The sequence below is a fragment of the Pyrus communis genome, chromosome 1 (assembly GCF_963583255.1).
Source record: "Pyrus communis chromosome 1, drPyrComm1.1, whole genome shotgun sequence".
Taxonomy (NCBI): Eukaryota; Viridiplantae; Streptophyta; class Magnoliopsida; order Rosales; family Rosaceae; genus Pyrus; species Pyrus communis.
Genome location: NC_084803.1, coordinates 27631471 through 27656753, shown reverse-complemented (window position 1 = coordinate 27656753; position 25283 = coordinate 27631471). Strand labels below are relative to the sequence as shown.

The following is a 25283-nucleotide window of genomic DNA, read 5'->3' as shown; positions in this document are numbered from 1 at the left end:
GGGTTTGAAAAGCTTACGGAGAAGCTCAATCTCTGCAAATAAGGTAGGGGGTTTTGGGAAGCCTTTTATGACATTTTCTGCATTAGTATAATTATGTACATATATGAAATTCTTGTGATGAAATGACTGTGTTCCAATATATGTAAATATAATGTGATCTACTACCGATGTATTTATGTCTACATGATTATGTGTATATGGATATGTAAATGTACTGGAGATTAAAGTGCTTGTGTTCAGATATATATATATACACACACACGCATATTTTATATATATATTATAAAATGTGATTTGGAATATGGTCTTGTTTCAGTTGTTTCTTAAAGTGCTTGTGTTCAAAATATATATATATATATATATATATATATATATATATATATATATATTATAAAATGTGTTTCAGTTATTTCTTCGATTTCTTTATGTTAGAGTTGTCTGTCACCTTAGTGAACTTATAAAATGGTGCAAAATTGTCTTCTTTGCCATGATAAATTATGCCAGGATTTGTGACTTTGAAGATTTCTATCATATGGAATACTTGTGAATTATCAAATTTTCTGTAAGGGTTATGATTTTCACACATCCTTAACTACTTTTTTCACACCTCTTCCTATTTTTTAATACTTAATTGGTACCCTACTATTTAATCTTCCATATATACCGTTCCTACTTGTTGATGGTAATTAATGAAAGATTAAATAGAGAGGGGTGTATATGGAAGATTAAATAGTAGGATACCAATTAAGTATTAAAAAATATGGAGAAGTGTGGGAAAAGTAGTTAAGAGTGTGTGAAAATCACAACCCCTTCTTGCTTTTCATTCTTGTCCAATAATATGAATTCCTTTTTTCTGTTAACATGTCAAGAATTAACCTTTATACGTTATTTATGGATTTCTAACCTTGAATTTAATTGTTTAGGATGAATCCTCGGTTCGGTTCGGATTCATGTGGGGTTTTAAATTGGGTTCTGATAGTTTAGAACTCTATAATGTTGATTATTACCATGCTTGCCTTTGTCAATGAAGCATACAGTGAAAGAGTTAATGACATGATGCATACAAATACTTTGAAGAACGTTCATTGTTCGGAGATGCAAAGGGCATTAGTAAGTGTCATTATAGAATGAAACTAGAGGAGAGCGCTCTCGGAGGAAATGTGTGGCCACCTCTTGGAACCCATTTGAGCCCAATGTCGATACCAAAAATAAATCCCATCCTTATACCGCAGCCACCAATACCAGAACTACCAACTCCGCAATTACCAATAACAACACCAAATCATCCTTCCTCACCTTCAAGTTCCGATGTGGTAGAAATTCGAACACAATCAGTTAGTCCACCTCTTGTGATCTATATTAGTTCCGACTCAGAAGTGGACGAAGAGTCTGAGGAGGAAGAAGATTTAGAGGAAGCGGATCCTGAGAAAGAGGAGAGTTCACTTGGACCTTCACAGAGATCAGGACCATCTGGACACGTTAAGTGTGATAAAGACGAGTGATGTTTTGTGAAGTGACTATATGTTATGTAGGTAGTACGGCTGGTATTTTTGGAGTAAATAACTGCAAGCCTAAATAAGGTTTGGAGTTTAGAAATCCACGTTGAACAACTCGGTTTTATTTTGTGAAACATATGTTGTATTTTGCAGGAGAGTTGTAAAGGTAAACTAGTTGTTGTACTGTGGTTTCATAATGCGAATTCGTTCGATTTGAGGGTTTTGTATCTGTAGAACAAAGGGGAAATTTCAAGTCCGTTTCTGCAAGTTGTAATCTTTAATTTTGTTAGTTTTTATTTTTCAATTTTGTATTTTTATTTTAGAGAAAGAAATTTGATTCAGTTTTATAAATTTCTTTTGGAAAAGAAGTTTATATAACTTGTGACTTAGTTTTTCAGAATTTAATTTGTATCCTAATTTTTTATTTTAAATTTTGTTCTATGCATCCATGTGTTCATTAGAGCGAACGTTGTAGGGTTTGAAGAGCTTATGGAGCACCTCAAGTTCTGTAAATAAGGTAGGCAGTTCAGGGAAGCCTTTTATGACATTTTCTGCATTAGTATAATTATAAATATATATACACACACATATATATACATATACATATACATATACATATACATATACATATACATATATATATATATGAAATTCTTGTGATGAAATGATTATGTTCTGATATATGTATATATAATATAATCTACTACTGATGTATATATGTGTATATGAATATGTAAATGTTTCGGAGATTAAAGTGCTTGTGTTCTGATGTACATAAATATACATACATATACATATATATATATATGTTTTATAAAATGTGATTTGGAATATGGTCTTGTTTCAGTTGTTTCTTAAATATGTACATACTATCGATCACATTGTGAATAATACTTTGCTATTATCGCTGAGCTTGTTAAATTAATTTGTCATCTGCTTGAATGCAAAGTGGAATTTGTTCGCTTTCTGTTGTCGAACAGAAAGATGAAATAAAAATATCATTGTTACGTTGTGAGATTGAATAGTTTTATTGCAAAGAAAAGGTTGGAATTTCGGCTAGAGGTAGCCGATTCTTGGTAGGTACCAGTTTCCAGGTAAGCCTAAGTGCACAAGGTTCTGTTAGGCAGGACTGGCGACAAAGAAATTTGCAAGACGACTAGCAAAAATGGGTAATTTAGGAATTATTTTGTTTGGTGATTTGGAATTGTTTTTTTTTTACTTGGAATAGTACGGTATGGGACGTAAAACTTTTCAATGAATAATTATTCGAATAGGGGATTAAGTGATGAGTTTTGTATTATATTTTGTTTCTGCATTATTGATTAAACTCCATCATTTTCTATATTGAAGGTATAGGTTCCTATTGAGCTTTTAGCTCACCCTAATTAAATTTGTGTAGGTCATGGACCGGGGAACTAGTAGTGTATTTTGTGTGAAGTGTGAAGCAGTGTATGTACATACATAAGTGAAAAAGCTTGGATGTTTTCTTCTTTTTGTTATTTTGTTTTCTTTCTTCATTTTCAGATTTCCTTCATCGTTTTTTTGTTTGTTGGAATAAGGGACTACTTGTGTGATCTTTTGAGTAGTCCCGAAAGTAATTTCGAATGTAAAGGTACTTTAATAAAGTTCATGTCTCCACAATTTCTCCATGTATAATTATAATTTTTTATTTCGATCTTCATATTTTAATTACTTTAGTTAAAGTTTGTCATATCTTATGAACTCATAAAGTAATGCAAAATTGTCTTCTTTGTCTTGTTATATCATGCATCTTTTTGTAATGCTCTGAATTGGAATTTTGAATCTCTTGCAGCACACAATCCCTGTTAACATGTTAAGAATTAGGGGTGAATCGTGGCTCAAACTCGCTGGAGTTTGAGGGTGCATGCAGGGGTTAGAACTTCAACACATAGCTCAAAAACCTCATCCAAACATCCCAGAAACAAGAGAGATGGAGAGTGGATGCATTACCAACACCAGCCGACTTCAAACTCGACTGATGTTTTAACAAGTGATTGTATGTCATGTAGGTAATACGGCTGGCTTGGTGTAAATAGCTGCAAGCCTAAGTGATGAGTAGCGAGAAGAAGGACTAAGAGTTGAGATTAAGGAAAAAGTAGAGACCCTGGTGCTAGAAGATCATTTATTCTGCATCCACTTTGGGATTAGAGTCTGAATTTATGAAATTTCCATTATTGGTGGATTGTGTGCAAGTCATGCACAAGAGATATATTGCAGCATCATAAGCTTGAATGTAATATTTGGAATGGATTTGCTCAAACGATTTGAAGGTATTACTGATTGTGTTAAGAAATTTGTGACCATGACTATCTCTGCTGGAGAAAGAGTGTTCCAAAACCTGATTCAGTTTTGGATAAGACAAAAGTTGATTATGTGAGACCAATCGCTCAAATGATGTTGGAGGGTATAACCTTCATATTATGGCACCAGTGGAATTGAAAGAACTGAAAAAGCAACTTCAAGAACTTGAAGAGAAGGGTTTTATTCGGCCTAGTACATCACCTTGGGGTGCTCCTACACCGTTTGTAAAGAAAAGTGATCAAAACCTTAGGCTGTGTATTGATTGCCGTTTGCTGAATAGAATCACCATAAAGAACAAGTATCCATTGACTAGAATGATGATTTATTTGATCAACTGAAAGTTGCTCGATATTTCTCAAAGATTGATCTTCGTTTTCGTTTTGGTTATGATCAACTTCGAATTAAACCAGAAGATATACCAAAGACAGCTTTCCAAACTCGATAGGCATTACGAATTTTGGTTATGCCTTTTGGTTTAACGAACGCACCAGCAACATTCATGGATTTAATGAATCAAATTTTTCAACCTTACCTTGATTAGTTTGTTATTGAATTTATCGATAACATTCTCATCTATGCTAAGGACCGAGAAAGAACATGAGGAACGTTTATCTATCTTACAGACTTTGAAGGAGAATAAGTTACATGCTAAGTTAAGCAAATGCGAATTTTGGTTGACTGAAGTGAAATTCTCAAGACATGTCATCTCAAACAAAGGCGTTGTAGTGGATCCTTCAAAAGTAGAAGCAGTGTTGAATTGGATTGAGCAGAAAAATGTACATGGCATACAAAGCTTCCTATGTTTGGCCGGCTATTATAGAAGATTTGTTAAGGATTCCCATGACCAGGTTAACACACAAGGGAGTTAAATTTATTTGGATTGGTGAATGTGAAGAATCATTCCAAGAATTAAAAATTCAATTAACGACTGCGCTAGTGTTAAATCATTTCTGAAAGAGATGCCGGTTATATAGCTTACACTGATGCATCATTACATGGACTAGGATGTGTTTTAATGCATTCTGGCAGAGGAGTTGTTTATGCTTCCCGTCAACTAAAGCCACATGAAGGAAATTATCCAACACATGAAGCAAGGGTGAGCAAGCCACCAACACCACGAGCGGAGCGCTCCCATAATCCTACCCAATAGTGCTAAAGCATGTCCTCAAATAAGATCCGTAGAGGAAACACTAGATGAGCAGAATAGCAATGGCCGCTCAACGGTGACTTGCGGCTAGAAACAACAATTAGAGAGGAAGAAAGCTTAAATCCCAAATCAGAGACGAGAAATTTGAGTTAAAAAGAGGGTGACACTCGACTCAAAGAACAAAATCACCAGAAAACAAAGGGTTAAAAGGAAAGCCCAATGCATCTGAGTTTGTATGATCGCATCTAGAGTCCAGGAATGAAAAACACTTAAGCGGGATAACTAATTGACCACTAGACATTAATTAATATAAAAAGAAGGGTTGGGGAACAAATTACACATTTTTCCACGGTTGTCATGCATTCGATGCAATAATATTACATGTGTAGGATAAAACTAGAAATTTTGGTATCCTAGAACACAAACAGACCATCCTTGAACTAAAAACACCCGATGCATGTCCGCAAAGATTCTTCCGTTCCTGCATCTGAGCAGTGGTTTAAGCTCCAAACTTTGCCTGGTAAACTTGTGGTTGCTGCAGCAGACACCAAAAGCCGATGAGAAACAAGATTGTTCATGAAACGAAACCAAAAGAAAAGGGTGCGGCAACGAGAAATCAACTTCACAGTTAACAGGGAGCGCCAGCTAACTAAGATCTACACTACATCCTCAGTTTTGACGAAATTTTTAATTAAGAACAAAGTCAACTCAAACTTATTGTCAGAAAAGTTTCCGAGTGCTATAACAAAGAAGTCCAAGAAGAATACTTGATATCTTAAATTATAGGTGCGCACACACTCGTAAGATTGGATTGGAGTATTAAGGCCTCGTTTGGTGCATATATTGGCTCGGAATAGATAATTCTCCGATTTCAAGGAAAATTAAGGTAGATTATTCATTTAAAGTGGATTAGAAGATTGGAATGGACGAGTTATCTTCCTAAGTAATACATCTTCTACCCTCTAGTGGGTCATAATTGCTTCATTTCTCCCGTAACATGCCTTGACATTAGAGAGATCCATTTCAATCCAATCCTTTGCACCAAACGAGCCCTTACATTTATTTTTTCAGATCCACACAGGAATTACAAGAAGCATACTTGACATCAGAAATGGAAAGTTACCAAAAACATACTTGACGTCAGAAAGGGAGAGGCATGTTACCATAAACAGGGCTGAAATCAGCCTTCCCGCAAACCATCTCAAATGCATTGCACGTTGAGCTGCAGCAGCTGCTTCCACAGCTTCAAACCGCAAGTACACGAAACCAGCACTGTTTCTGTATCCAAACAGAGCAAATTAGGAGAAGAAAGACTAATTCAGTTTTGAATTTACCTCCTGACATATCAAACACAACACATGTATGTAGAATCTAGTAGGAAAGAACTGCCTTTGTACTCTTAAGTAGCTTTTCATATTATCAAACAAAATAAATATTGTTAATACAGAAGATTCTTTGTTTCTTAGCCAGGATTTTATAAAAATATTTCATCATTCAATGTGACAAATTATTTATTTTCTTGAAAAATATTCAACGTAACAAAAATTATATTAGTTCTCATTGTTACAAGGGTTTTGAGAATAGAGGCCTCTACTAAAAATTATTTATTCTCTTGAAATAGAGGCACCTACTAAAAATTATTTATATTTCCATGTATTTCAGATGGTTTTGCAGTGGGCTCCTTTCCGTTTCAATGCCTCTATTCTCAAACGGAACACCCGACCCTTGTTGAATTGGGTTGGGGTGAGAGTTGAACCTCCCTTGTCAGTTCTACTTTCCAATTTTCTCCACCCTGTAAGGTGAGACTGGTTGGAACTTGGGCCTCAACCTAACAACCCCCAACACAAACGGTGCCCATCCCCAAGTTTGCAAAGTATTTCATAACTTTTAACAGCATCTTGCAATAATATTACACAAACAAGACATTCATATAATAATTGCATGCTTAGTATTCACATTTAAGCACTTACTTGTCCACATAAATATGCTTCACCCGGCCATATTTTGAACATTCTTCTTCGACATCCTCTTTAATGTCTACATCAAAATCTGGCTCCCTCTGCAACATGATACTGAATTTTAGACTACAAACTTATTTAGGGAGGAGAGTGAACAATTATTGCAAAGAACACCGACCTCAGCGGCTGGATCAAACATATTCTTCAGTAGTAGACATTCGCTGGGGTTTCCAACGGGTTCGTTGACTGCAACTGCTGCTGGAAGAATAGGAGCAGAGACTGCAGCTTGACCATTGATAGGCAACGTAACAGCTCGTTGATTAGGAGCTGCCCCATTCAGCCCAGGAACTCCAATAGACCCCGCAATACTGCCAAAAGGGAGACAATCAGAAATAGGAAAACAAAATAATTAGCAGAAACCAGTGAGGAAATATGGATGCGAACCTTGTGGCAATACCAGTGCGATCCAGCTTCTGCATTAGCAGTGCTCTAGATTGGGCATTTAAAGACTGCAAAGAAAAGCACTTAACATTAGAGAGGACGTTTCTTTTGTAAAAATTGGATTATTCAGTAATATGCATACATGCAAGTATATAATACTACATGCACAGTATTAGATATCTATGCAGTTAATAAAGACTCCAAGGGCTGACCTAAACCCTAGTGTGTGTGTGTGTGTGTGTGTGTGTGTGTGTGTGTGTGTGTGTGTGTGTGTGTGTGTGTGTGTAGAGTATTAGATATCAATAATAACCTATTTTTTCTAGGTGTGTCTTTAAGATTGGATACAATATTTTATAAGGGAATTGTTATTTGCACTCCAAAAATCTAATTGTACACTCCAAACTTTCTATATTTAGAAAGAATACTCTTACGAGGAGTCAAAATTAAATTTTTGGAGTGGCAATACTAATTCCCTTTTGTAAATACTCTTTATCAATATATTTCACTCAAAATTTAGTCAACGCACTAATATTTTATTAATATTCACATTCATTTGACATTCAAATTTTTTTTTCCTTTGAATATACGTGAACGGAACATAATGAAAATTTTGAAACTCACCAAACCACCACCATCATCATCATCAAAGTCTGCAGATTTTGCTCCAGCCTCTTGAGATCCAACATGATCTGTAACAGATGAAACCTACACACAAAGTGTCAAATAAGTGTTCGCCATGATTCCTCACAAAAAATAGCTACCAAAGTTCTAGCTGCTGACAAGCAGCCACCATAGTAAACCAGGAACTTTAAATATTCAACTTCCCATCGTAACTTTTACAAAAAATACAAGCCTACCTTGATAGTTCGACCAGCAATCTCCAACTTTCCATTCAAACTTTGAGCTGCCTTTGCATGTTCTAGATGAGCAAACTATCAACATAACGAACAAATATATAAGCACCAACCAAACATAAAAATCGTCTAAACATACAATGAGAAGTAAACACTGACTTGAACAAAGCCAAAACCCTTGCACTGCCCTGTCTCCAGATCAAGGGGAAGTTGCACAAGTTCCACTGGTCCAAATGGTTCAAAAATCTGAGCATTCAACATAGAAATATATGGTTGTGAGAAAAAGAACTCAAAATATATAACAAAATATATAACAGAAATCAAAATCGGGAATACTATTTCCAACTGCTGTCTACTCCTAGTTTATAGCACGGTCTCCCTGACCCTGAGTACAGCATAAAATGTGATACTTCAATAATCTTATCTATGATTCTACTCATGGTGTCTATAATAAATCCTACAGAATGACAGTTCATCATAGCCTAGCACTTCCTTGCTTACTTTCTTTTGTGTTTACTGTTGTGAAAGTATACATTTCTCATGTACACATATGTAGCCATCCAGTAGTTTACAAATATATACGTCAGCTTACATTTAAATACATAATTATATATAGGGTTTAGCACAACTAAGGCATGGCATTTTTTCCATGGGCCTGCCGAGAAAACCACCCAGGCTAGCCTACTAAGTTTTTAAAACATCAGTGTGTGTATGTGTGTGGGCGCATATTTAATCTATATATGTATATATGCACATAAGGGAGAAGTGAAAAGGTGAAACTTTCATAAACCCATGTAAAGACCCTTGGTTACTAAATTGCTAATAGACCACATATTTTAAGAGGGTAAATTCGTAAAAAATATTTTTAGATTAAAAAAGTAAAAGGTATTTAAGTAAATAAATATATACTGGGGAGTTACACCTCCCTCCTTTTCATTTGTTTTTTATTTGGTCTACTTCATCTCCTTATCCTTTACATATAAATATTTACTCTATAAAAACCTCATTCACACACACACATATAAATATATATTAGAACATTAAACCTAGAAGAACTGAGCATAAATACCTCTCTAAGGTGAGTCTCAGTCATGTTAAAATGCAAGTTCCCCACATACAGTTTCCTATCAACCGCACCATATGGCCCAACAACGCCTGCAGCCCCACTCGTGGCGTTGGACTGAACAAGATTCTTTTCAGCTTCCGAAGGTTTCACCATTACAGGTTGCCCCAGAAGTAGTTGACCAGAGAGAGCTATAGCCATTGGCACAGACATTGCATCATAGAACTCAATATACCTGCAAATATCAACGGGCCTTTACAGTAAGTTTGATGGAATATACAATACCATAAGTATTCTAATCAAAACTTACAAAGCATATATCCAAGATATGTAGGGAAACAAAAACTCTAGGGCATAGAGCTCAAGCTGAATTTCTTTTGATGAATCTGATGACTCATAAAAGAAAATGTTAGCTCATCACAATAAAATAAAGAAAACAACAAATATTTCATTAAAAATTGATCTATTAATGAATACAAAAGAATAGGGCAGAATGGGGGGAAATTTGAAGCAAGTCTCTTCTAGTTCACTAGAAGCTACAAGTTTGATAATGAAGATCCGAATCACAAACAGTAAACTTACATGTACAAACATACATTATACATATATAATGTAGCCTTAACTAGGACTGGAAGATCACAGAGATGTCAACCAGACTGGGAGTTTATGAAACACTGGAACCAAGGGAAATGGAGATAAAACTCTCCACTGACCCTACCATGATAAATTTTACCAATTAAAAAAAAAACTATCAAAAATAAATATCACCAAATGGAAGGACCATTAGATGAGAACTTTGAAAAGGTGCACTGGGATTCAGAATGGAGCCCTTATAGCACAAAACACGAAGACGAAGAAAGCAGGAAAGGATATAAAATAGGTTTCTGTCATCTACCTTGAGTACGCAGCATGAATTGATTAAACATGAGTGCAAAGTATTCCCACCATCCCTCATCATTATCGCATTGCTAGTTTATTAAAGAATACAGTTAAACTTGATTCTAAAAGGATGATATACTAACATCTATCTTACAAAGAACACACACATGTCTATGATACAGTTTCATTTAAATGCACATACCCAACTCCTTTTGACCGTCTAGAATTCCTGTCCATGATCAGGCGTACATCCCTCACCTGAAAGTGAAAGAAAAAGAATTAGACAGTGTCAGCTTACTTAGAAATTTATGTACTTGAAAGAAAATTGGCTTATACATAGGCTTCAGATATTGACACTGCATGATAGGACACCTAGTTTGGGGTGTCCATAAGATGCCCACACAGCTCATTCGTACATTTTCACTCACCCCACATACACAGAATGTTGAGAGAATAGAAACTCATTATATTAGTCGTAACTGAAGGCAGAGGAGCATGTACTGCAACAGGAAGCAAATGAATCTCAATAACATGCAATTTGAAGAGCGTCTATTGCAACAAGATTGAAGTTATTCTTAGATATGTAGAAGTAACCAGAATCATAATTCATGCAGGTGTCATAAAATGAGGAAAAAAGGTACAAAATCCTGGTTACATCAAGTTTTCCTTATTTTAATAAGGAGTCTTAATAATTACTTTTAAAATGAAGAGCATTGTAGTAATTTTATTTTAAACTGACTTATGAATACTAACTTTTCTCTTTTTTTCTAACCAAAAAAAAGTTCTGTAATAGTTAAAACTTACACATGCATAGCATGTGTATGCTGCTACTATTATATAACATATTCCTTAGGAGAAGTAAGAAGAAAAAACATCCAATAATGTAAAAAAAAGAAAGAATGAATGGAGTTAAGCCAACCTTGCCCGCTTTTGAGAAGAATTCATAAACATCTCGTTCAGCTGCCTTCAGTGGCATCTGTCATCACCAGATTATTAACCAAACAAAAAATAGTCAAATATATTGCAAAATGAAAATCTTAAGGTTCCACAACTTCGGAAATTAGGTTCAATTAAAATTTTAAAATTGAACAAAAACTAACTTGATTTTAAAATTCTAACAGTTGAAACGAACTCTCATGTGTCACATATTGTCGTGTTTTTTTAACCAGCTCATTTCTGACTATTTTCCTGTGGATGTGAACCATTAACAACATGTACTAAATATAATTTTCCAATCTGTAATCATATTACCAACGCCATAAGTTCTAAGAAACCTTACAGAAGGAATTTGGCCTAAGAATTTATTGCAGATATAATAAACTTTCTGAAGAACAAACCAGATACCTGGTAAGCAAAAACAGTTCTCTGATCCCTTTCCGGATCAGCTTCTGGCTCCACCGCTTCCTTTTTGTCTTTAAACCTCCTGCTATTTAAATGCCATTTGTCATGGTTCAATAATTTTAAACTTTATTATAATTAACCACTTTCAAATGAAATGTTTAAGTATTACTTTACATAAGCCAGACAAATCCATTAACAAAAGTATTTTGAGACATTTGGTATCAACGTTCAGTGACATTGTTGGACATAAAATAACAATGAAAGAAGAAATTATCCTATTCATCATTGTATTTCCAATTGTAATCTCTATTAGCAAGAATCTTGATAATTAAGTGAAACTACTGAGATACACAATATCCGGTGTACTAAATGAAATTGAATACATTCTTCATTACAAAAATCCAACATTTTCTCCAAAACAAAACAGTTAAGTCCGCAGCAAGTAATAATCAACAGTGAAAAAAGAAAAGGGTACAATGTCGATCTATAGGAAACAGTACCAATACCGAGCACAGAAAGACATGGAAAAAAAAATAACAATGAATAATCAGCCAAAAACTAAATTCCCTGAGACTATAACCAAACATTGTAGGAACAATGCATGATATGTTGTTCCCACAAAACAATTTACATTACCATGTAATATACAGATCCAAACATTAGCAACGACACCGATGAGCAACAAGTAGAATTACCAGAAACCAATAAAGGTATGAAACTACGAAACCAAACAAACATAAATTAATAAACTGAAGCATAAGCGCATCGTTCATCTGAGATTACCTGCTCTCCCTCAGCTCAAGCTCTCGTTCCCTTTCTCTAATTTCCCTCTCCCTATCACGCTCGGAGCGGCTCCTACTTCTGCGAGACCGCTCTTTATCTTCTCGGTCACTACTTCGGCGAGGCCTCTCTTTCTCTTCGCGGTCGGAGCGGCTTACGCTCCTCCTAGACCTCTCTTTCTCCTCTTTCTCTCTTCTGTGTCTGTCCTCCCTCTCTCTCCTATCTCTCCTCTCTCTTTCCTTTTCCTTCTCTCTTTCTCTCTCCTTATCCCTCTCCCTCCGCTCTCTTTCTCTCTCCTTGTCCTTATCTGTATCCTTCTCCTTGTCCTTGTCCTTGTCTCTGCTACTCCTCTCTCTGTCTCTCTCTCGCTCGCCGCGATCACGATCCCGTTCCTTATCCCTTTCGCTCTCTCGGTCCCTCTCCCTCCCAGTCCGATGGTGCCGATCCTTCTCGCGCCCGTTCTCGTGCTCAGCCTTTGACCTCTTACTGCTCTTCATATCGTCCTCCTCGCCGCCCACCGAAACGACGTCGTCAACCTCTCTCTTCCTGTAGCTCTTCTCGGTGCCTTCCTTCTTCGTTTTCTTCTTCGGATCCCGCTCGTCGTTCTCCTGCACAGTCTTCTCCAGGTATTCGTACTCGTCGAAGTCCATCCTTAGCTCCAGAATTGCTCGCCAATCTTCTCCGAGCTAGGGTTTGTCGAAACCCTAGGTTTAGCACAAGGGGAAGAAATCAAACGGTGTAACTGTTTCGTAAAGTTTTGTAATTCCAAGGTTTTGGAAAGGATTTGGTTGGTCGCTGCTGCTGTTCTATAAATCTAATCTGGATTCTAAAAGGCCCAAGGGAGTCCGTACCATTTTTCTTTGGCAATGGGTCAAAGCCCAGAGTAGCCAATTTGGGCATTCATGTCGTAGTTGCTACAATTTTCGACTATTCAAATAGTGTCATGTGTCATTATTCATTAGTAAAATTCGATCAGTTTTTTTGTAAGATTCTTGAACATTTATGTAGTGTCACATGTCATTATCCAATCTTATAATTTTCTCATTTTTCTCCATAAAAAACCTTCAAACCACTAGATATACTCACACCAAGCCTCCTTCATCTCCCTACTCATCATAATTCGTAGATTTTTACAAAACAAAGTACTTTCAACAATGGATAACCTGAGAAGGTTGCATGAGAAAGAAGAACAAGAAGACAAGGGAGAAGATAAACAACGAATAAGGAGACGTGCCCAACACCAAAGGCGTAGAGAAGCATCAACGCTTCAAGTGGTGCAAGTGACTGCAGCAGTCAGTCACCACAACCAAGAAGCAAGTGGCTTAAGCATTGGTCGTGCACCCAACTTCAACTGAGGCAGGGAAACCTAAGGTGAGAATCTGATGCAAGGTTACTTTATTCCAAATTGTTTTTACCCGGCAAGTTATTTTCGTAGAGGATTTAGGATACGGCCATAGTTGTTTAACAAAATCATGGTTGCTATTTCCAACCTTGATAATTAATTTGTACAAAAGAAGAATGCTGCGAATAATTTAGGTCTTCTTCTTGTGCAAAAGATCACGGCTGCCTTGCAAATGCTTACGTATGGGGCATCTGTAGATGCGATTGATGAGATACTGAGGATTGGAGAATCCACTATTCTTATGTCCCGTAATAGGTTCCGCATCACAATCGAATATTCATATACCACATAGTACCTTCATCGATCCACACCAACAGACCTCAAAAACTGAGGGTCAAGGTTTTCCTGGCATGATTGGAAGTATTGACTGCATGTATTGGCAATGGAAAAATTGCCGAAGTTCATGGAAGTATTGACTAAATACATGCATTGTAGGGTCAACGATTTTAGAGCGATTGCATCATTTGATACATGGTTTTGGTATGCATTCTTAGGTGTTCCAGGAACTCAAAATGAATGAAATGTTCTTGATCAATTACCTATTTTCAACGACGTGTTGAGGGGAGAGTCGCCTCAAATTACGTATGAAATCTACGGTACTGTGTACTCGGGGGCGTACTATCTAGCTGACGGAATTTATCCCTGGTGGTCCACTTTTATCAAGACATCAGCAAATCCATATATAGCAAAGGAAAAAACCTTTGCAACAAAGCAAGAGGGGTACAAGAAAGATGTGGAGAGGTGTTTTGGTATACTTTAAGCTCGTTCGCCAATCATTAGAGGGTCTACTCTACTGTGGAATGATGGGGCACTTCGAAGCACCATGATGATGTGCATCGTCCTCCATAACATGATTGTGGAAGATAAGTATAATTACAATGAAGAAGATTTGGACAAAGATACGGTGAATAATTCAAAAGCTAGAATTTATCAAGCCCATGATAGCACTGAAGAACATGCCTAGCACGATCTTATAGAACGAGATCAACATTACCACAACATGATCATTTAGTGTTACCACACCATACATTCGAATTACATCAACAAATAATGTTATCATGACTTGATTAAGCACATGTGGGCTTTGAAACTTGCTCAAAACATGTTACAACTCGTACCTAAAAATATTGTATTTTATTCTCGAGTAATTTGATGACCAAAATGCCACTAGTTAGGTGTTTTGATTAAATTATCGAGCCTTGTCAAATTTTAAGTTCTTATACCTTCTTAGTTCTTTAATTAGTTTCATATACACGAAGGTGTAGGCGAAGACGAAATTGAATTCGGAGTTATGAGAGTTGAGTTTTAATTCGCATTTTAAAGGGTCAAAATGTAAAAAAAAACATAACCACAAAATGAACATTGCATTGTAGTGTCTGAATCAAAATGTTACAAAAAAATAAAAATAAAAAAAAATAAAGGAAAAGAAGAAATGAACATTGCATTACAGTGTCTGAATCCAAATATAAAAATAACGTAAAAACAAAACCAGAAAACAGACACTACAGTGTCTAAATCAAAATGTTAGGAGAGAGAAAAGCAAGAAATGGACACTATATTGCAGTGTTTGAATCCAAATGTAAAAATAAAACCAAGAAACGGACACTACATCGTAGTGTCTGAATCCAAATGTAAAAATCAAGAGTCGCACGATGAGTCATGAAAAAAAGGGAATAAGGAAACGAACACTACAATGCAACGTCTAAATCAAAATATAAAAACAGAACCAGGAAACAGACATGGTAACGCAGTGTCTAAATTCGTATTGACTTATTCCAAAATATGGAAATATGAGAAAGCGTATGTCAGACTTGTCAATTGAAGTGGGTGACAGCTAAGAGTTTGTCAGACTTGTCAGTTGAAATGAGTGACAACTGTAATGAGATATTTTGTAATTTTTGTTTTATTTTAAATGCATTTAAGTATCATAATGCATGATTGTCACATCCCGGGCTGGACCCCCCATAACTCGGGTTCGACTTCACCGTAGCACGATATTGTCTGCTTTGGGCCCCTACCACACCCTCACGGTTTTGTTTCTGGAAACTCACACGAGAACTTCCCAGTGGATCACCCATCCTAGGATTGCTCTCACGCGAACACACTTAACTTCGGAGTTCCTATAGAACCAGAAGCAAGCGAGCTTCCAAAAGGCCTCGTGTTAGGTAGAGATGAGAATATACATATAAGGCTTATAGGATCCACTCCTATGGGCGATGTGAGATGTAACAATCCACCCCCCTTAGGAGCCCAACGTCCTCGTCGACATACTTCCCGCCAAAGATTGGCTCTAGATACCAAATTGTTACATCCCGGCCCGGGCCCCCCATATTCCGGGCTCGACTCCACCGTAGCACGATATTGTTCGCTTTGGGCCCTTACCACACTCTCACGGTTTTGTTTCTGAGAACTCACACGAGAACTTCCTAGTGGATCACCCATCCTGGGATTGCCCTCACTCGAACTCGCTTAACTTCGGAGTTCCTGCGGAACTAGAAGTCAGTGAGCTCTCAAAAGACCTCGTGCTAGGTAGAGATGAGAATATACATATAAAGCTTACAGGATCCACTCTCCTGGACGATGTGGGATGTAATAATGATTGACCTATTTATAATTAACATAAATATTATTGATATATTGTAACTTTTTATTGATTTTATACAAAAACACCCTTATTTTAATATAGAATATTGATTGTAATAAAAAAAATTGAAAAAAAAAAACCAACTCTTTTTTCTTTTTTTAGGTTTTTTTAGGGTGAACTACCAATTTAGTTTTTAAATTATTATTTAAGTGAATTTAGGTCCCTAACTATATTTTCAGAAAAATCATTCATTGAATTATAAAAATCTATCAATTACATCCCTAATATTATATTCAAAACTATTATATTCAAATTTTCGTCAATTTAAGTCACATTACTTGCATGTGATACACATTGGAGAGTAGATTGATAATTTTCATAAAAAAAATAGTATATGAAGTTAACTTTGGAAGGTAAATTAGTCATTAGATTCACAACTTATATGAAATGTTAAGGGCTTATAGGCAAGAATATGACGGTATTACACTTTAAAGCGTGTCAAGTAACTTAAGTTGATGAAAAACTGGATAAAATAACTTTGATATGATAATACAAATGAAATTAGCAATTTTTAATGAATTTAGAAACTTATTTTACTGAAAAATAAATTCAGGAACCTAATTTCCTCATGTGATAATTCAAGAACTAAATCGACACTTCACCTTTTTTTATATAATTATTTTACAGTTTCTTAATAGAGGTGTGCTATCCATACACCCTTTATTACTTTTCACACAAAAAATGTGTAGCTATCCCACCCCTTCTTTTTTTTTTTTTTAGTACATCGATATTTTTACCTAGTCCTAGTTAGGCTAAACTACACAATGGACAACCTAATTTGATATCAAATTCATCATCTACGAGATTCGAACCTAAGACCTCTCACTTCTAAGCGAAGAGAAATACCACCAAACCGTAGTAGTTAGTGGCATCACACCCCTCTTAATAAACACACTTTAACCCATAAACTTTTCAACCTATAATCATTTGACTTCGTCCTCCTTCCCACCCCTCCCACCAACGGCCGGATTTTTCATCCGCCTATGAAAAAGGTCGCATGCGTTAAGAGTGGTGATCACAAATGAACTCATATTCCACAAGTGCAAACATAGAAGGTCACATGAAAGTTCCAATTTTACCAAACTACAAATAAAAACCAATAGCTACCATCATCATGAACAAAACGCAGCAATCGCTGCCAACTGGAAATGGAGGAAATCTTCGAAGATCAAGGATGCTTCGTGATGAGAAAATTATATACAACAGGAATCATGTTGTTCAGTCTCCAGCATTTTTCGTAAACATCAAACATACATCATTGATACAAATGCACCTCCAAATGTGAGTATAACTATAGAACTGGCAAGAGCATAATATTTCTTCATAAAGCCTGCCGCTATGAACAACCTAATCTCAAACATTCCTGCAGACAGAGAAGACTAAGACGTATAATAGAAGTCGTACAATTACCAGAACGCCTGTGTTTGATGCAATCACTTTATTCTGTTCAAAGGGATCTTCTCGTTCTGCTGGGCAATCCTTTGTTGAGGAGAAATGATTTGGGGCATTGTCATACCCCCAGACACAATGATCTCTGGATGATTGGCAGAAGGAAAAATGTAAGAGCAATCTAATGATAGTTCAAAACTTAAATGTTTGGTACCAAAAGTTTTTGCATCGATTCATTCTTTTAATCCACTACACATTAGGAAGGCAAATTTTAAGTCAAAAGCGAACATGCAACTGCGCACGCTTACATCTGTTAATTATAGGTTGACCACCTACTTAAGTACTACTGCAACAACAATCTGAAGAGGATCCAAAAGTTCAATGTTTGGTAGTTTTAACGCTGATCCATTCAGTTACACCAGTACACACTACTGACACTAGGAAGGGAAACCTTCAGTCAACAGCAGACATACAACTTCCCACATGCATCTGTTAATTATAGGCCGACTACCTACTTAAGTACTGCTGAACACAAACTACGTATGAATTGGTAGACGGTCTATCCAAAAATTAAAATGGGGATAATGCATGTTTGATATCCATTGGCATGCAGATTAGATTTTCTATAAGGGGATAAATTGGGAACATAATGCAACTTTTTTTGAACATCATCAAAATTTCCAGTAAATTATAATGAAACATGATTAAAGTTTCATTTTCTAGAGGGTGTGTTAGAAGATCTTGGACCTCTCCACCCACCGCCAATTGGTTTTGGGTTAGACGCTCGCATTCTAACTAATATGATTAATCAAATACGTCAGACTAACATGATTAATCAAATAGGTCAGGTTGGGGTAACTAATGTATGGTGTGAGCTCTAAATGACACAACAAGGGACCCAAGAACAAGAATTGCCATCCCTGACTCTATGGAAGGCCCTTCTTTGGACTGACGTAGGGAACAAAAGAAAAAAAAACATACCTATGCCTTCTCGGATAGACAAATTCGGTCTTATGATCTCTGTGGAGTTAACAAGAAATATATCGCCTATGTATAGATGATTTGTTGGGACAAACACACTACACAACTCTTCATCTTCATTATCTCTCTGCAGTAAAAACCAACAGGTGAACAAAAGATTAGTGTTAGTTTGACGAATCAAACTCAAAGATACTGCACTAAGTGGCTGGTGTCACAAAGGCCACCTAAAGCTGACTTTTTATGTTGGGAACAAGGCAAGAGGATTCTTCTAGGATGATGCTGGGCACCATTTTCTTTGATGTCAATTTGATATAAAAAAAAAAGGAGAAGACTAAATTGGAGCAATGGTCCCTGAACTGTGATTGAATTGTAGCTTTTGTCCCTGAATTAATAATCCATTACAATTGGCATCGAGGCTCAGTGCTCCACAATATTTCAAATTCAGATGCCAATTGTATTTTAAGGATCAAAGCTGCAATTCGGTCATAATTCATGGACTAATGCTCCAATTTTCTCTGAGAAAGAAAACAGAAGAGATGTGAAAAAGTACAACTAGATCCATATATCTTTATCCTCAATCTGTATGTAAATTGTCTGAAATTCTAACCATAGGCTATAGAGGCAATCCCATAATACTTAAATAATCAAATAATAATAGTCATAAGTACTGAACTAAAAGAGTCAAACCCTAAGAATTAAAACCCCATGTTCATATAAATAAAACAAACAAATGACCCGCAATTTCCAACCACAAATTCCTAATATCTGAAAACTAAATCAAACAAATCGAACTTCTATCCATGCGTCTACACAAAATATGAATTTTCTTTCTGCATTGCCATTATCTAAGGACGAAATCCAGCAATCTTTCAAGGATCCAAGGAAAATCAAAGAAACAGGAATCAAGGCATACAGGACAATGGATACTAGAGGTTGTAAACAATAAATTTCAACTGCCGCTGAATCACAAATGCCATGTCCAACCCATGCTCTCTCACTGCTCAATTAATTGGTTGGTATCAAAGAGAGATACAATTTATCCTGGTCTTCATCACAATTGAATTAAACAATTATAAATGTTCAAGCTTTGTGTCTTATTCTTATATGCCAAAAACCTAATCCAACAACACATTAAAGTAATGGATGTGGCCTTTTCTACAAAAGTTCAGGGGGGAAAGGGAAAACACAACACTTCGCTTAGATGGACTCAAGAATGAGTAATAAAGAAATTTGCAAGAAAGAGAACCTGAAGGGTGACTGTTGATGTAATAAATCCAAAAGCATATTCACCAACACGTGGGTGACGGATAATTGCCACCTCTTTAAAAGCTGTAGTATTTTGGTCTGCAAGAAAAAAGGAGCTCTAACCCTGAAATACCAATTTAAAGTATATTTACACAATTACATTGTTTGAATAGTAGAAATTTTTTTCATCCCTTGACAGCCGTCAAGAGCTAGCACTGATTTTAAAGAAATTTACAATGTATTTAAACGAATACATGTGTATTTTACTTTATTTTATCTTTTCAGGACGACTAAAAGAGTATCTAATATCCATAAGATGGCAAAAAAAAAGTTGGCTAAATATGGACAATCCGAAAATGTTATTATGTTTACATTGATATTTAATATATCCTTGTTTTTTTGGGAGCTTTAACGAAAAGGGCTTCGGCCAACAAATATTTAACCAAAAACCATCCTAAAATGTTATTTAACCAAAAGGGCTCAAAGTTTAATACAAAACCATCGAAAACTATTGTCCACAGGTCAAACTTACAAGCCCAACCCGCTACAAATCTACACTTCCATAAATATCCCTAAATGATTCAATATTGTCCTGACTCTTCACCAACCTCAACCCAACACGATTCCCCCATTTCAAAAACAACTAAATCAAAGTTGAAAAAGGAAGCATTCATCGGAACAAAGTCGCCGAAACAAGTTCAAAGAAATTTAATGGCAGAAACCGGTGAAAAAGTGTCTAGGAAAAAAAAAAAAAAAAAACCAAAACATAAAACTGTTTCTGGAGTACTCAAAACTAACACTGTTTCTGGAAAAAAAAAAATCAGATATAATGTTTGTTTTGTCTGTGCACAAACAAACACTGTATCTAGAAAGAAAAGAATCAAAATCCAGAAACAGTTACTTAAATTCCAGAAGCAGTCTATGCTTTAACCTTTGACTGTTTCTTTTCTTTCATGCATCAGTTGATTATATTTTAGAAACAGGGTGCTTATTTTGCTTTGAATCCAAATACAGTGAATTTCACTATTTATTTTCTAGTTTACATTTAAGAAACAGTGTGTCTATTTCATTTGGATCCAGAAAGAGTGACTTAGATTGTAGAAACAATTTATTTTTACAGTCCAGAAACAGTGACCCGTCGTTATTATTGAATAGCATGCAGATCTCAAATTTATTTTCTGGATAAACAAACGATGAACTCCATTGATGAAGAAAAATTAAAAAACAATACCTCGAATACACTATAAATAATAACGACGATCACATTTCAACGAAATAATACAAAATATAAATTAAATAGCATGAGGATCTATATTTTTGTTTCAAAGAAAAAGAAGAAGGTATGCAAAACAACGATGAACTCCATTAATGACGAAAATCTGGAACTCAACCTAAAAAAGTTAGGGGTAAAATCAACAAATCATAATTTATTATAGTTGGGCCATTTTTAGTTGGACTACTTTAATATGAGCCTTTTACTAATTATTAAACAAAACTTATAATATGGTTTTTTATTAAAACTAAAACATTTCAAGTCTTTTTCATTAGTTTTCCATTTTTTTTTTTGTTTAAACTTTTCTGCTAGTTCTTTCAGTAGCTAGGTTGAATATGTTAACATATACGAGAACAAGAGATCAACCTAGCATAACCCCCAATCGCCAAGCTCGGTTCATATGAATACCAAATAAATGCTACCAAAGTAGATGCTCATCGGTGAGAGAATTACCAGAATTTGGCAGGCCAAAAATCATTCAAAGGAAGACAATGTCATTGATATAGTCAGGAAATTTCATACTTAATGTGAAAAGAAAAAAAAAAAAAAAAAAAAAAAAACAGAAAACCCAAACAGTTAAGAGTCCTTGAAGCCTTGGAGAAGAAATAAGTAATAATATGTAACCCAAATTTTTGTGTATTTGATTAATGGAAGTCAATAACAGCTTGTTACAAATCTAAATAAAGGAAAACATTTCAGCGGAGGATGCAAATATTCCAGATTTCCAATATCTCGTAAACACTGGTACATGATTTCTAAGGCCTTGCTTTATAAAGTTTAGACACTCCTCGATTCACTTCAGAATCTTCTGCAGGAAACGTTATCACCATCTAACATATGGCAAGGAGACATTGCATTTTCTATTGAAGTTGAGGGGTGCAATAAAACCGGTCTATTTCTGGATTCATATTCATAGTTAGAGCATTTAATGTTTTTTATTTATTTATTTATTATTATTTTTTTTTGAAAGGAGTTTTTTATTTAAAATTGAACATGAAAATGTTGTATTCGTTTGTCTCCTTCGTGAAAGATGGAAAAATTCCCATATTACAACAAGCTGGGATTGATTCTTTTTAAATTTTAATATATAATCCTCTTTTCAATTTTCTTGGTAAGCTGGTACTGGGTACATGATTTCAGTGTAATTACAGCCCTGCTAAATATAACTTCATACAACAATATATAAGCTAGGATGTTGTTTGTACAAGTTCTTGTTCATATATCCCTTCACATAACAGTATATAATATATGCAGTCCCCAAGCTTTTACAGATAATAACTGTTACCTGGAGAAACTGCAGCACTAATTTGTTTGGAGGCGGAGTAGATATGCTTAACAAAAGGCATTCTCTTTATGATCCATTCTCCGACTGAGAAAACAGTGGCACCCATCCATGATGAAACAAAGACGCCAACAAAGAATACAAACAATAAGGATGTGACAAATCCAAGTCCTGCAAAAAAAAAAAAAAAAAAAAGCACTTTGAGCGACGCATTAAAGCAGAATATGAGCTGAAGTCAAAATTTAGAGACTACACATTTAGTGAATATATTTAATAAAAAAAAACTTTGAGATTCAAGCTTATTTCAATAAAAGATGCAGCAGGCTTCTGCATTGAAAAAACCAACCATTTTCAAAAGTTCAGTTGTAAGATTATAATGCAACACATAAAAAGAACCCCCATAACAAGTCATATATCCCAGTCAATGTCAAGTGACAAGCCCAAGAAACCCCTATCCTTCCCCACTAGATGAAAAGTCAGGGCGAACTACCAAGGTGAGTTAGAACAAGTAATCCGAATTTAGAAATCAGAAAGAGATCTTAGAAAACAAGAGGTACCAGGTCTGATTATAAGAAAATATAGGAACCCAGAATAAGAAGTCAGAGAACAAATAGATAGACCGAAGAAAAATCTAGTACAGAAGGGGAGATCAGGGTTTAGAATATAGAGATAATTTCATTCATCAATCAAGTGTGGCTATATTAAATTACAAAGAACATGTTCTTATTTTTAATACCTAATCTTTCTAAGAACAGGAAAGCAATCCTTACTAGGAACAGGGAAAAATAATAAAAAGGAAACGAATAAACTATGAAATCTGTATTAAAACTAATTTGGCTTTACAAATTAAAACCTTCAGTTTTATACAACCGCAATTGTTCCTACAACACTGAAGCTCCACAATTAACTGAATGCTGTTTGCCATGCATGAGATTTGAACAATGGGCTTGATCAAATATTAAAAGTTCCTATGGCAGTAGACAAGCAAATATTGGGTCTAAGTAATCACCTTTGCACTTTCTAAAACCTGCTGTATTATCTTCTGCCAACTTTGCCACCTTAAAAAGGAACATCCAAGTTCTCAGTTAAAGCAAATGCACCAATTTTGCATTGCTTTGAGGGTTTTTTTTTTTTTTTTTTTTTTTTTTTCTTTTTCTTTTTCTTATGGAGGAGTCAAGTTAAAATTCAATATATTAGTCTTTCTACCTTTTTATGTAGTGAATGAAATTTAGCCTGCAAATTCTTTGTGTTTGACTCTCTCTATGTTACAATATTAATTAAGGTGATGCTAGGGAGACCACATTTCGTAAACCATCTCCCTAATAGAGGCAGGGTCCACAATACACATAGGTCCCAACCATTATCCTCACGTTTTCCTCATTTTATTAGAGGAGGCTTTCAACAAAAGGAAACTAGTAATTCATTAAGAACATACCGAAGATGTCGATGCCAAGCTGAGCATAGAGTGGACTAAAGAAACCATCAACAAACTGAATAAACCACCATGTAACAAAGAATGTAACAGCAACAGGAAAAAGCACCACACTGCAAGCAATTCAAGACACGGCTAGGCTTAAGAAATCATGAGAAAATGATTGAGAATTGCACCTAAGAGCAGGTAAAATTCTCACCATCCAGTCATAAACTTCTTTGAGACCCAACTTTGGAGAACAAAGCAGCAAGCCTGAAAATGATTGGACACAAACATTACATGTTGAACAAGATATCACTTTGATTCTTACATTTAAATTACAAAAATCTCAAATTGCGAAAACGATTGTCTAGGTGGACAATGGAACTAGAGCAGGTTCCTCAAGGCGGGTGCATTTGGTTTGTTTATGAACTAAGCATCCTAATTATAACGACATTAACGGTCCAAATGGAGGGAAGGATTTGAAATGAGGGAATTAAATTTGAACCCTGGTGCAAACAGCTTAATTGGACTTTAAGCCGCCATTTGATTCTGGACAAGGACTGGATTGGGCTATTTAGCACCCATTTCAGCCTACCAACATGGCAACATTTGTAGTTAATGAATTTAACTACAAATCCAACATCGTAAAACTATCTGGAAATTAGAGTAACTTGGAATACAATGTCAAGCATTTGATCCGTAGATTTGGATGAGAAAAGAATGGAGGGCGGAGATCGAATCAGACCTTACGAGTAGAGGAATTGGGGGAGGGAGGGGGAGACTTGGCTGGATCTTCGGGATCCGGACCACCATTCTCCGCTTGACTCAGAGGAATCGACGTCGATTCTTGATCTTCGGCCATTTCGCCGAGAAGGAGAGAGAGAGCTCGAAACTTGGCTGAGAATTCGGGAGGGAGGGAAGCGTTGATGATTCCGAGGGAGATGATGATGTGTTGCGTCGGTTGGAAGTTGTAATTGTGCAGACTTGGATGTTAAGCATAATTTACAATTGCAAATGGAGCACTGCCATCTGCGCTATGTGACGTGTGTCATTTGACCCGTTTTCTTCTTTTTCATTTCTATTAATTTTTGGGCCAAAATTTTACATACCCATCCAAGGGCGAAAGGAAATCGAGTTCTTGTGCGAGCAGCATGTAGGCCACTGGCTGGCAAGCTCATTTTTGTCACAAAAATCAATAAAATATGAAAATGAATCAAATATAAACCTGCATGGTTGGAGATGAAAAAATTCATCCCTAAATCGCCTTTAAAATATTAATTTTTAGAAGGCTAATTCCATGATTGAAGACGGCATAACTAAGAGTATCTTCAATCCTAACTTCAAACTCTAAGATGTGATTTTAAAATGACAT

At 35.7% G+C, this 25283-nt stretch overlaps 2 protein-coding genes across 3 annotated transcripts; both read right to left on the bottom strand.

Moving 5' to 3' along the window:
• Positions 1-5244: 5244 nt before the first annotated feature.
• Positions 5245-13052, bottom strand: LOC137738438 (uncharacterized). 2 transcript variants are annotated; one of them, XM_068478075.1, is made up of 13 exons: positions 12285-13052; positions 11505-11586; positions 11080-11136; positions 10363-10418; positions 9288-9516; positions 8378-8464; positions 8222-8296; positions 7986-8069; positions 7368-7432; positions 7102-7291; positions 6936-7024; positions 6129-6243; positions 5245-5500 (listed from the first exon to the last, which is right to left on the bottom strand). In XM_068478075.1, exons 1-13 carry the CDS (start codon positions 12929-12931, stop codon positions 5465-5467), a joined length of 1812 nt encoding a protein of 603 aa, XP_068334176.1. In that variant the 5' UTR covers positions 12932-13052; the 3' UTR covers positions 5245-5464. The 2 variants fall into 2 exon arrangements, with proteins under 2 accessions (XP_068334176.1, XP_068334182.1); XM_068478081.1 differs by having other exon boundaries at positions 11505-11583.
• A 4424-nt stretch (positions 13053-17476) lies between these two features.
• Positions 17477-24904, bottom strand: LOC137747091 (protein LIKE COV 2-like). The gene is made up of 7 exons (XM_068487105.1): positions 24657-24904; positions 24129-24181; positions 23933-24042; positions 22501-22668; positions 19944-20041; positions 18698-18824; positions 17477-17861 (listed from the first exon to the last, which is right to left on the bottom strand). Exons 1-7 carry the CDS (start codon positions 24771-24773, stop codon positions 17761-17763), a joined length of 774 nt encoding a protein of 257 aa, XP_068343206.1. The 5' UTR covers positions 24774-24904; the 3' UTR covers positions 17477-17760.
• Positions 24905-25283: the final 379 nt, after the last annotated feature.

Bases quoted from the DNA above. Each gene is read 5' to 3' on its own strand.
- LOC137738438 (XM_068478075.1), bottom strand. From the start codon at position 12,931: ATGGACTTCGACGAGTACGAATACCTGGAGAAGACTGTGCAGGAGAAC. The intron at 9,517-10,362 runs GTATGTGCATTT...TGATATTTGCAG, and splicing joins AGACGGTCAAAAGGAGTTGG to GTATATTGAGTTCTATGATG. The intron at 8,297-8,377 runs GTCAGTGTTTAC...TTATGTTGATAG, and splicing joins AGGGTTTTGGCTTTGTTCAA to TTTGCTCATCTAGAACATGC.
- LOC137747091 (XM_068487105.1), bottom strand. From the start codon at position 24,773: ATGGCCGAAGATCAAGAATCGACGTCGATTCCTCTGAGTCAAGCGGAG. The intron at 20,042-22,500 runs GTAACAGTTATT...TTTTTCTTGCAG, and splicing joins TAGTGCTGCAGTTTCTCCAG to ACCAAAATACTACAGCTTTT. The intron at 17,862-18,697 runs GTATGTTTTTTT...CCAATCATCCAG, and splicing joins GTCTATCCGAGAAGGCATAG to AGATCATTGTGTCTGGGGGT.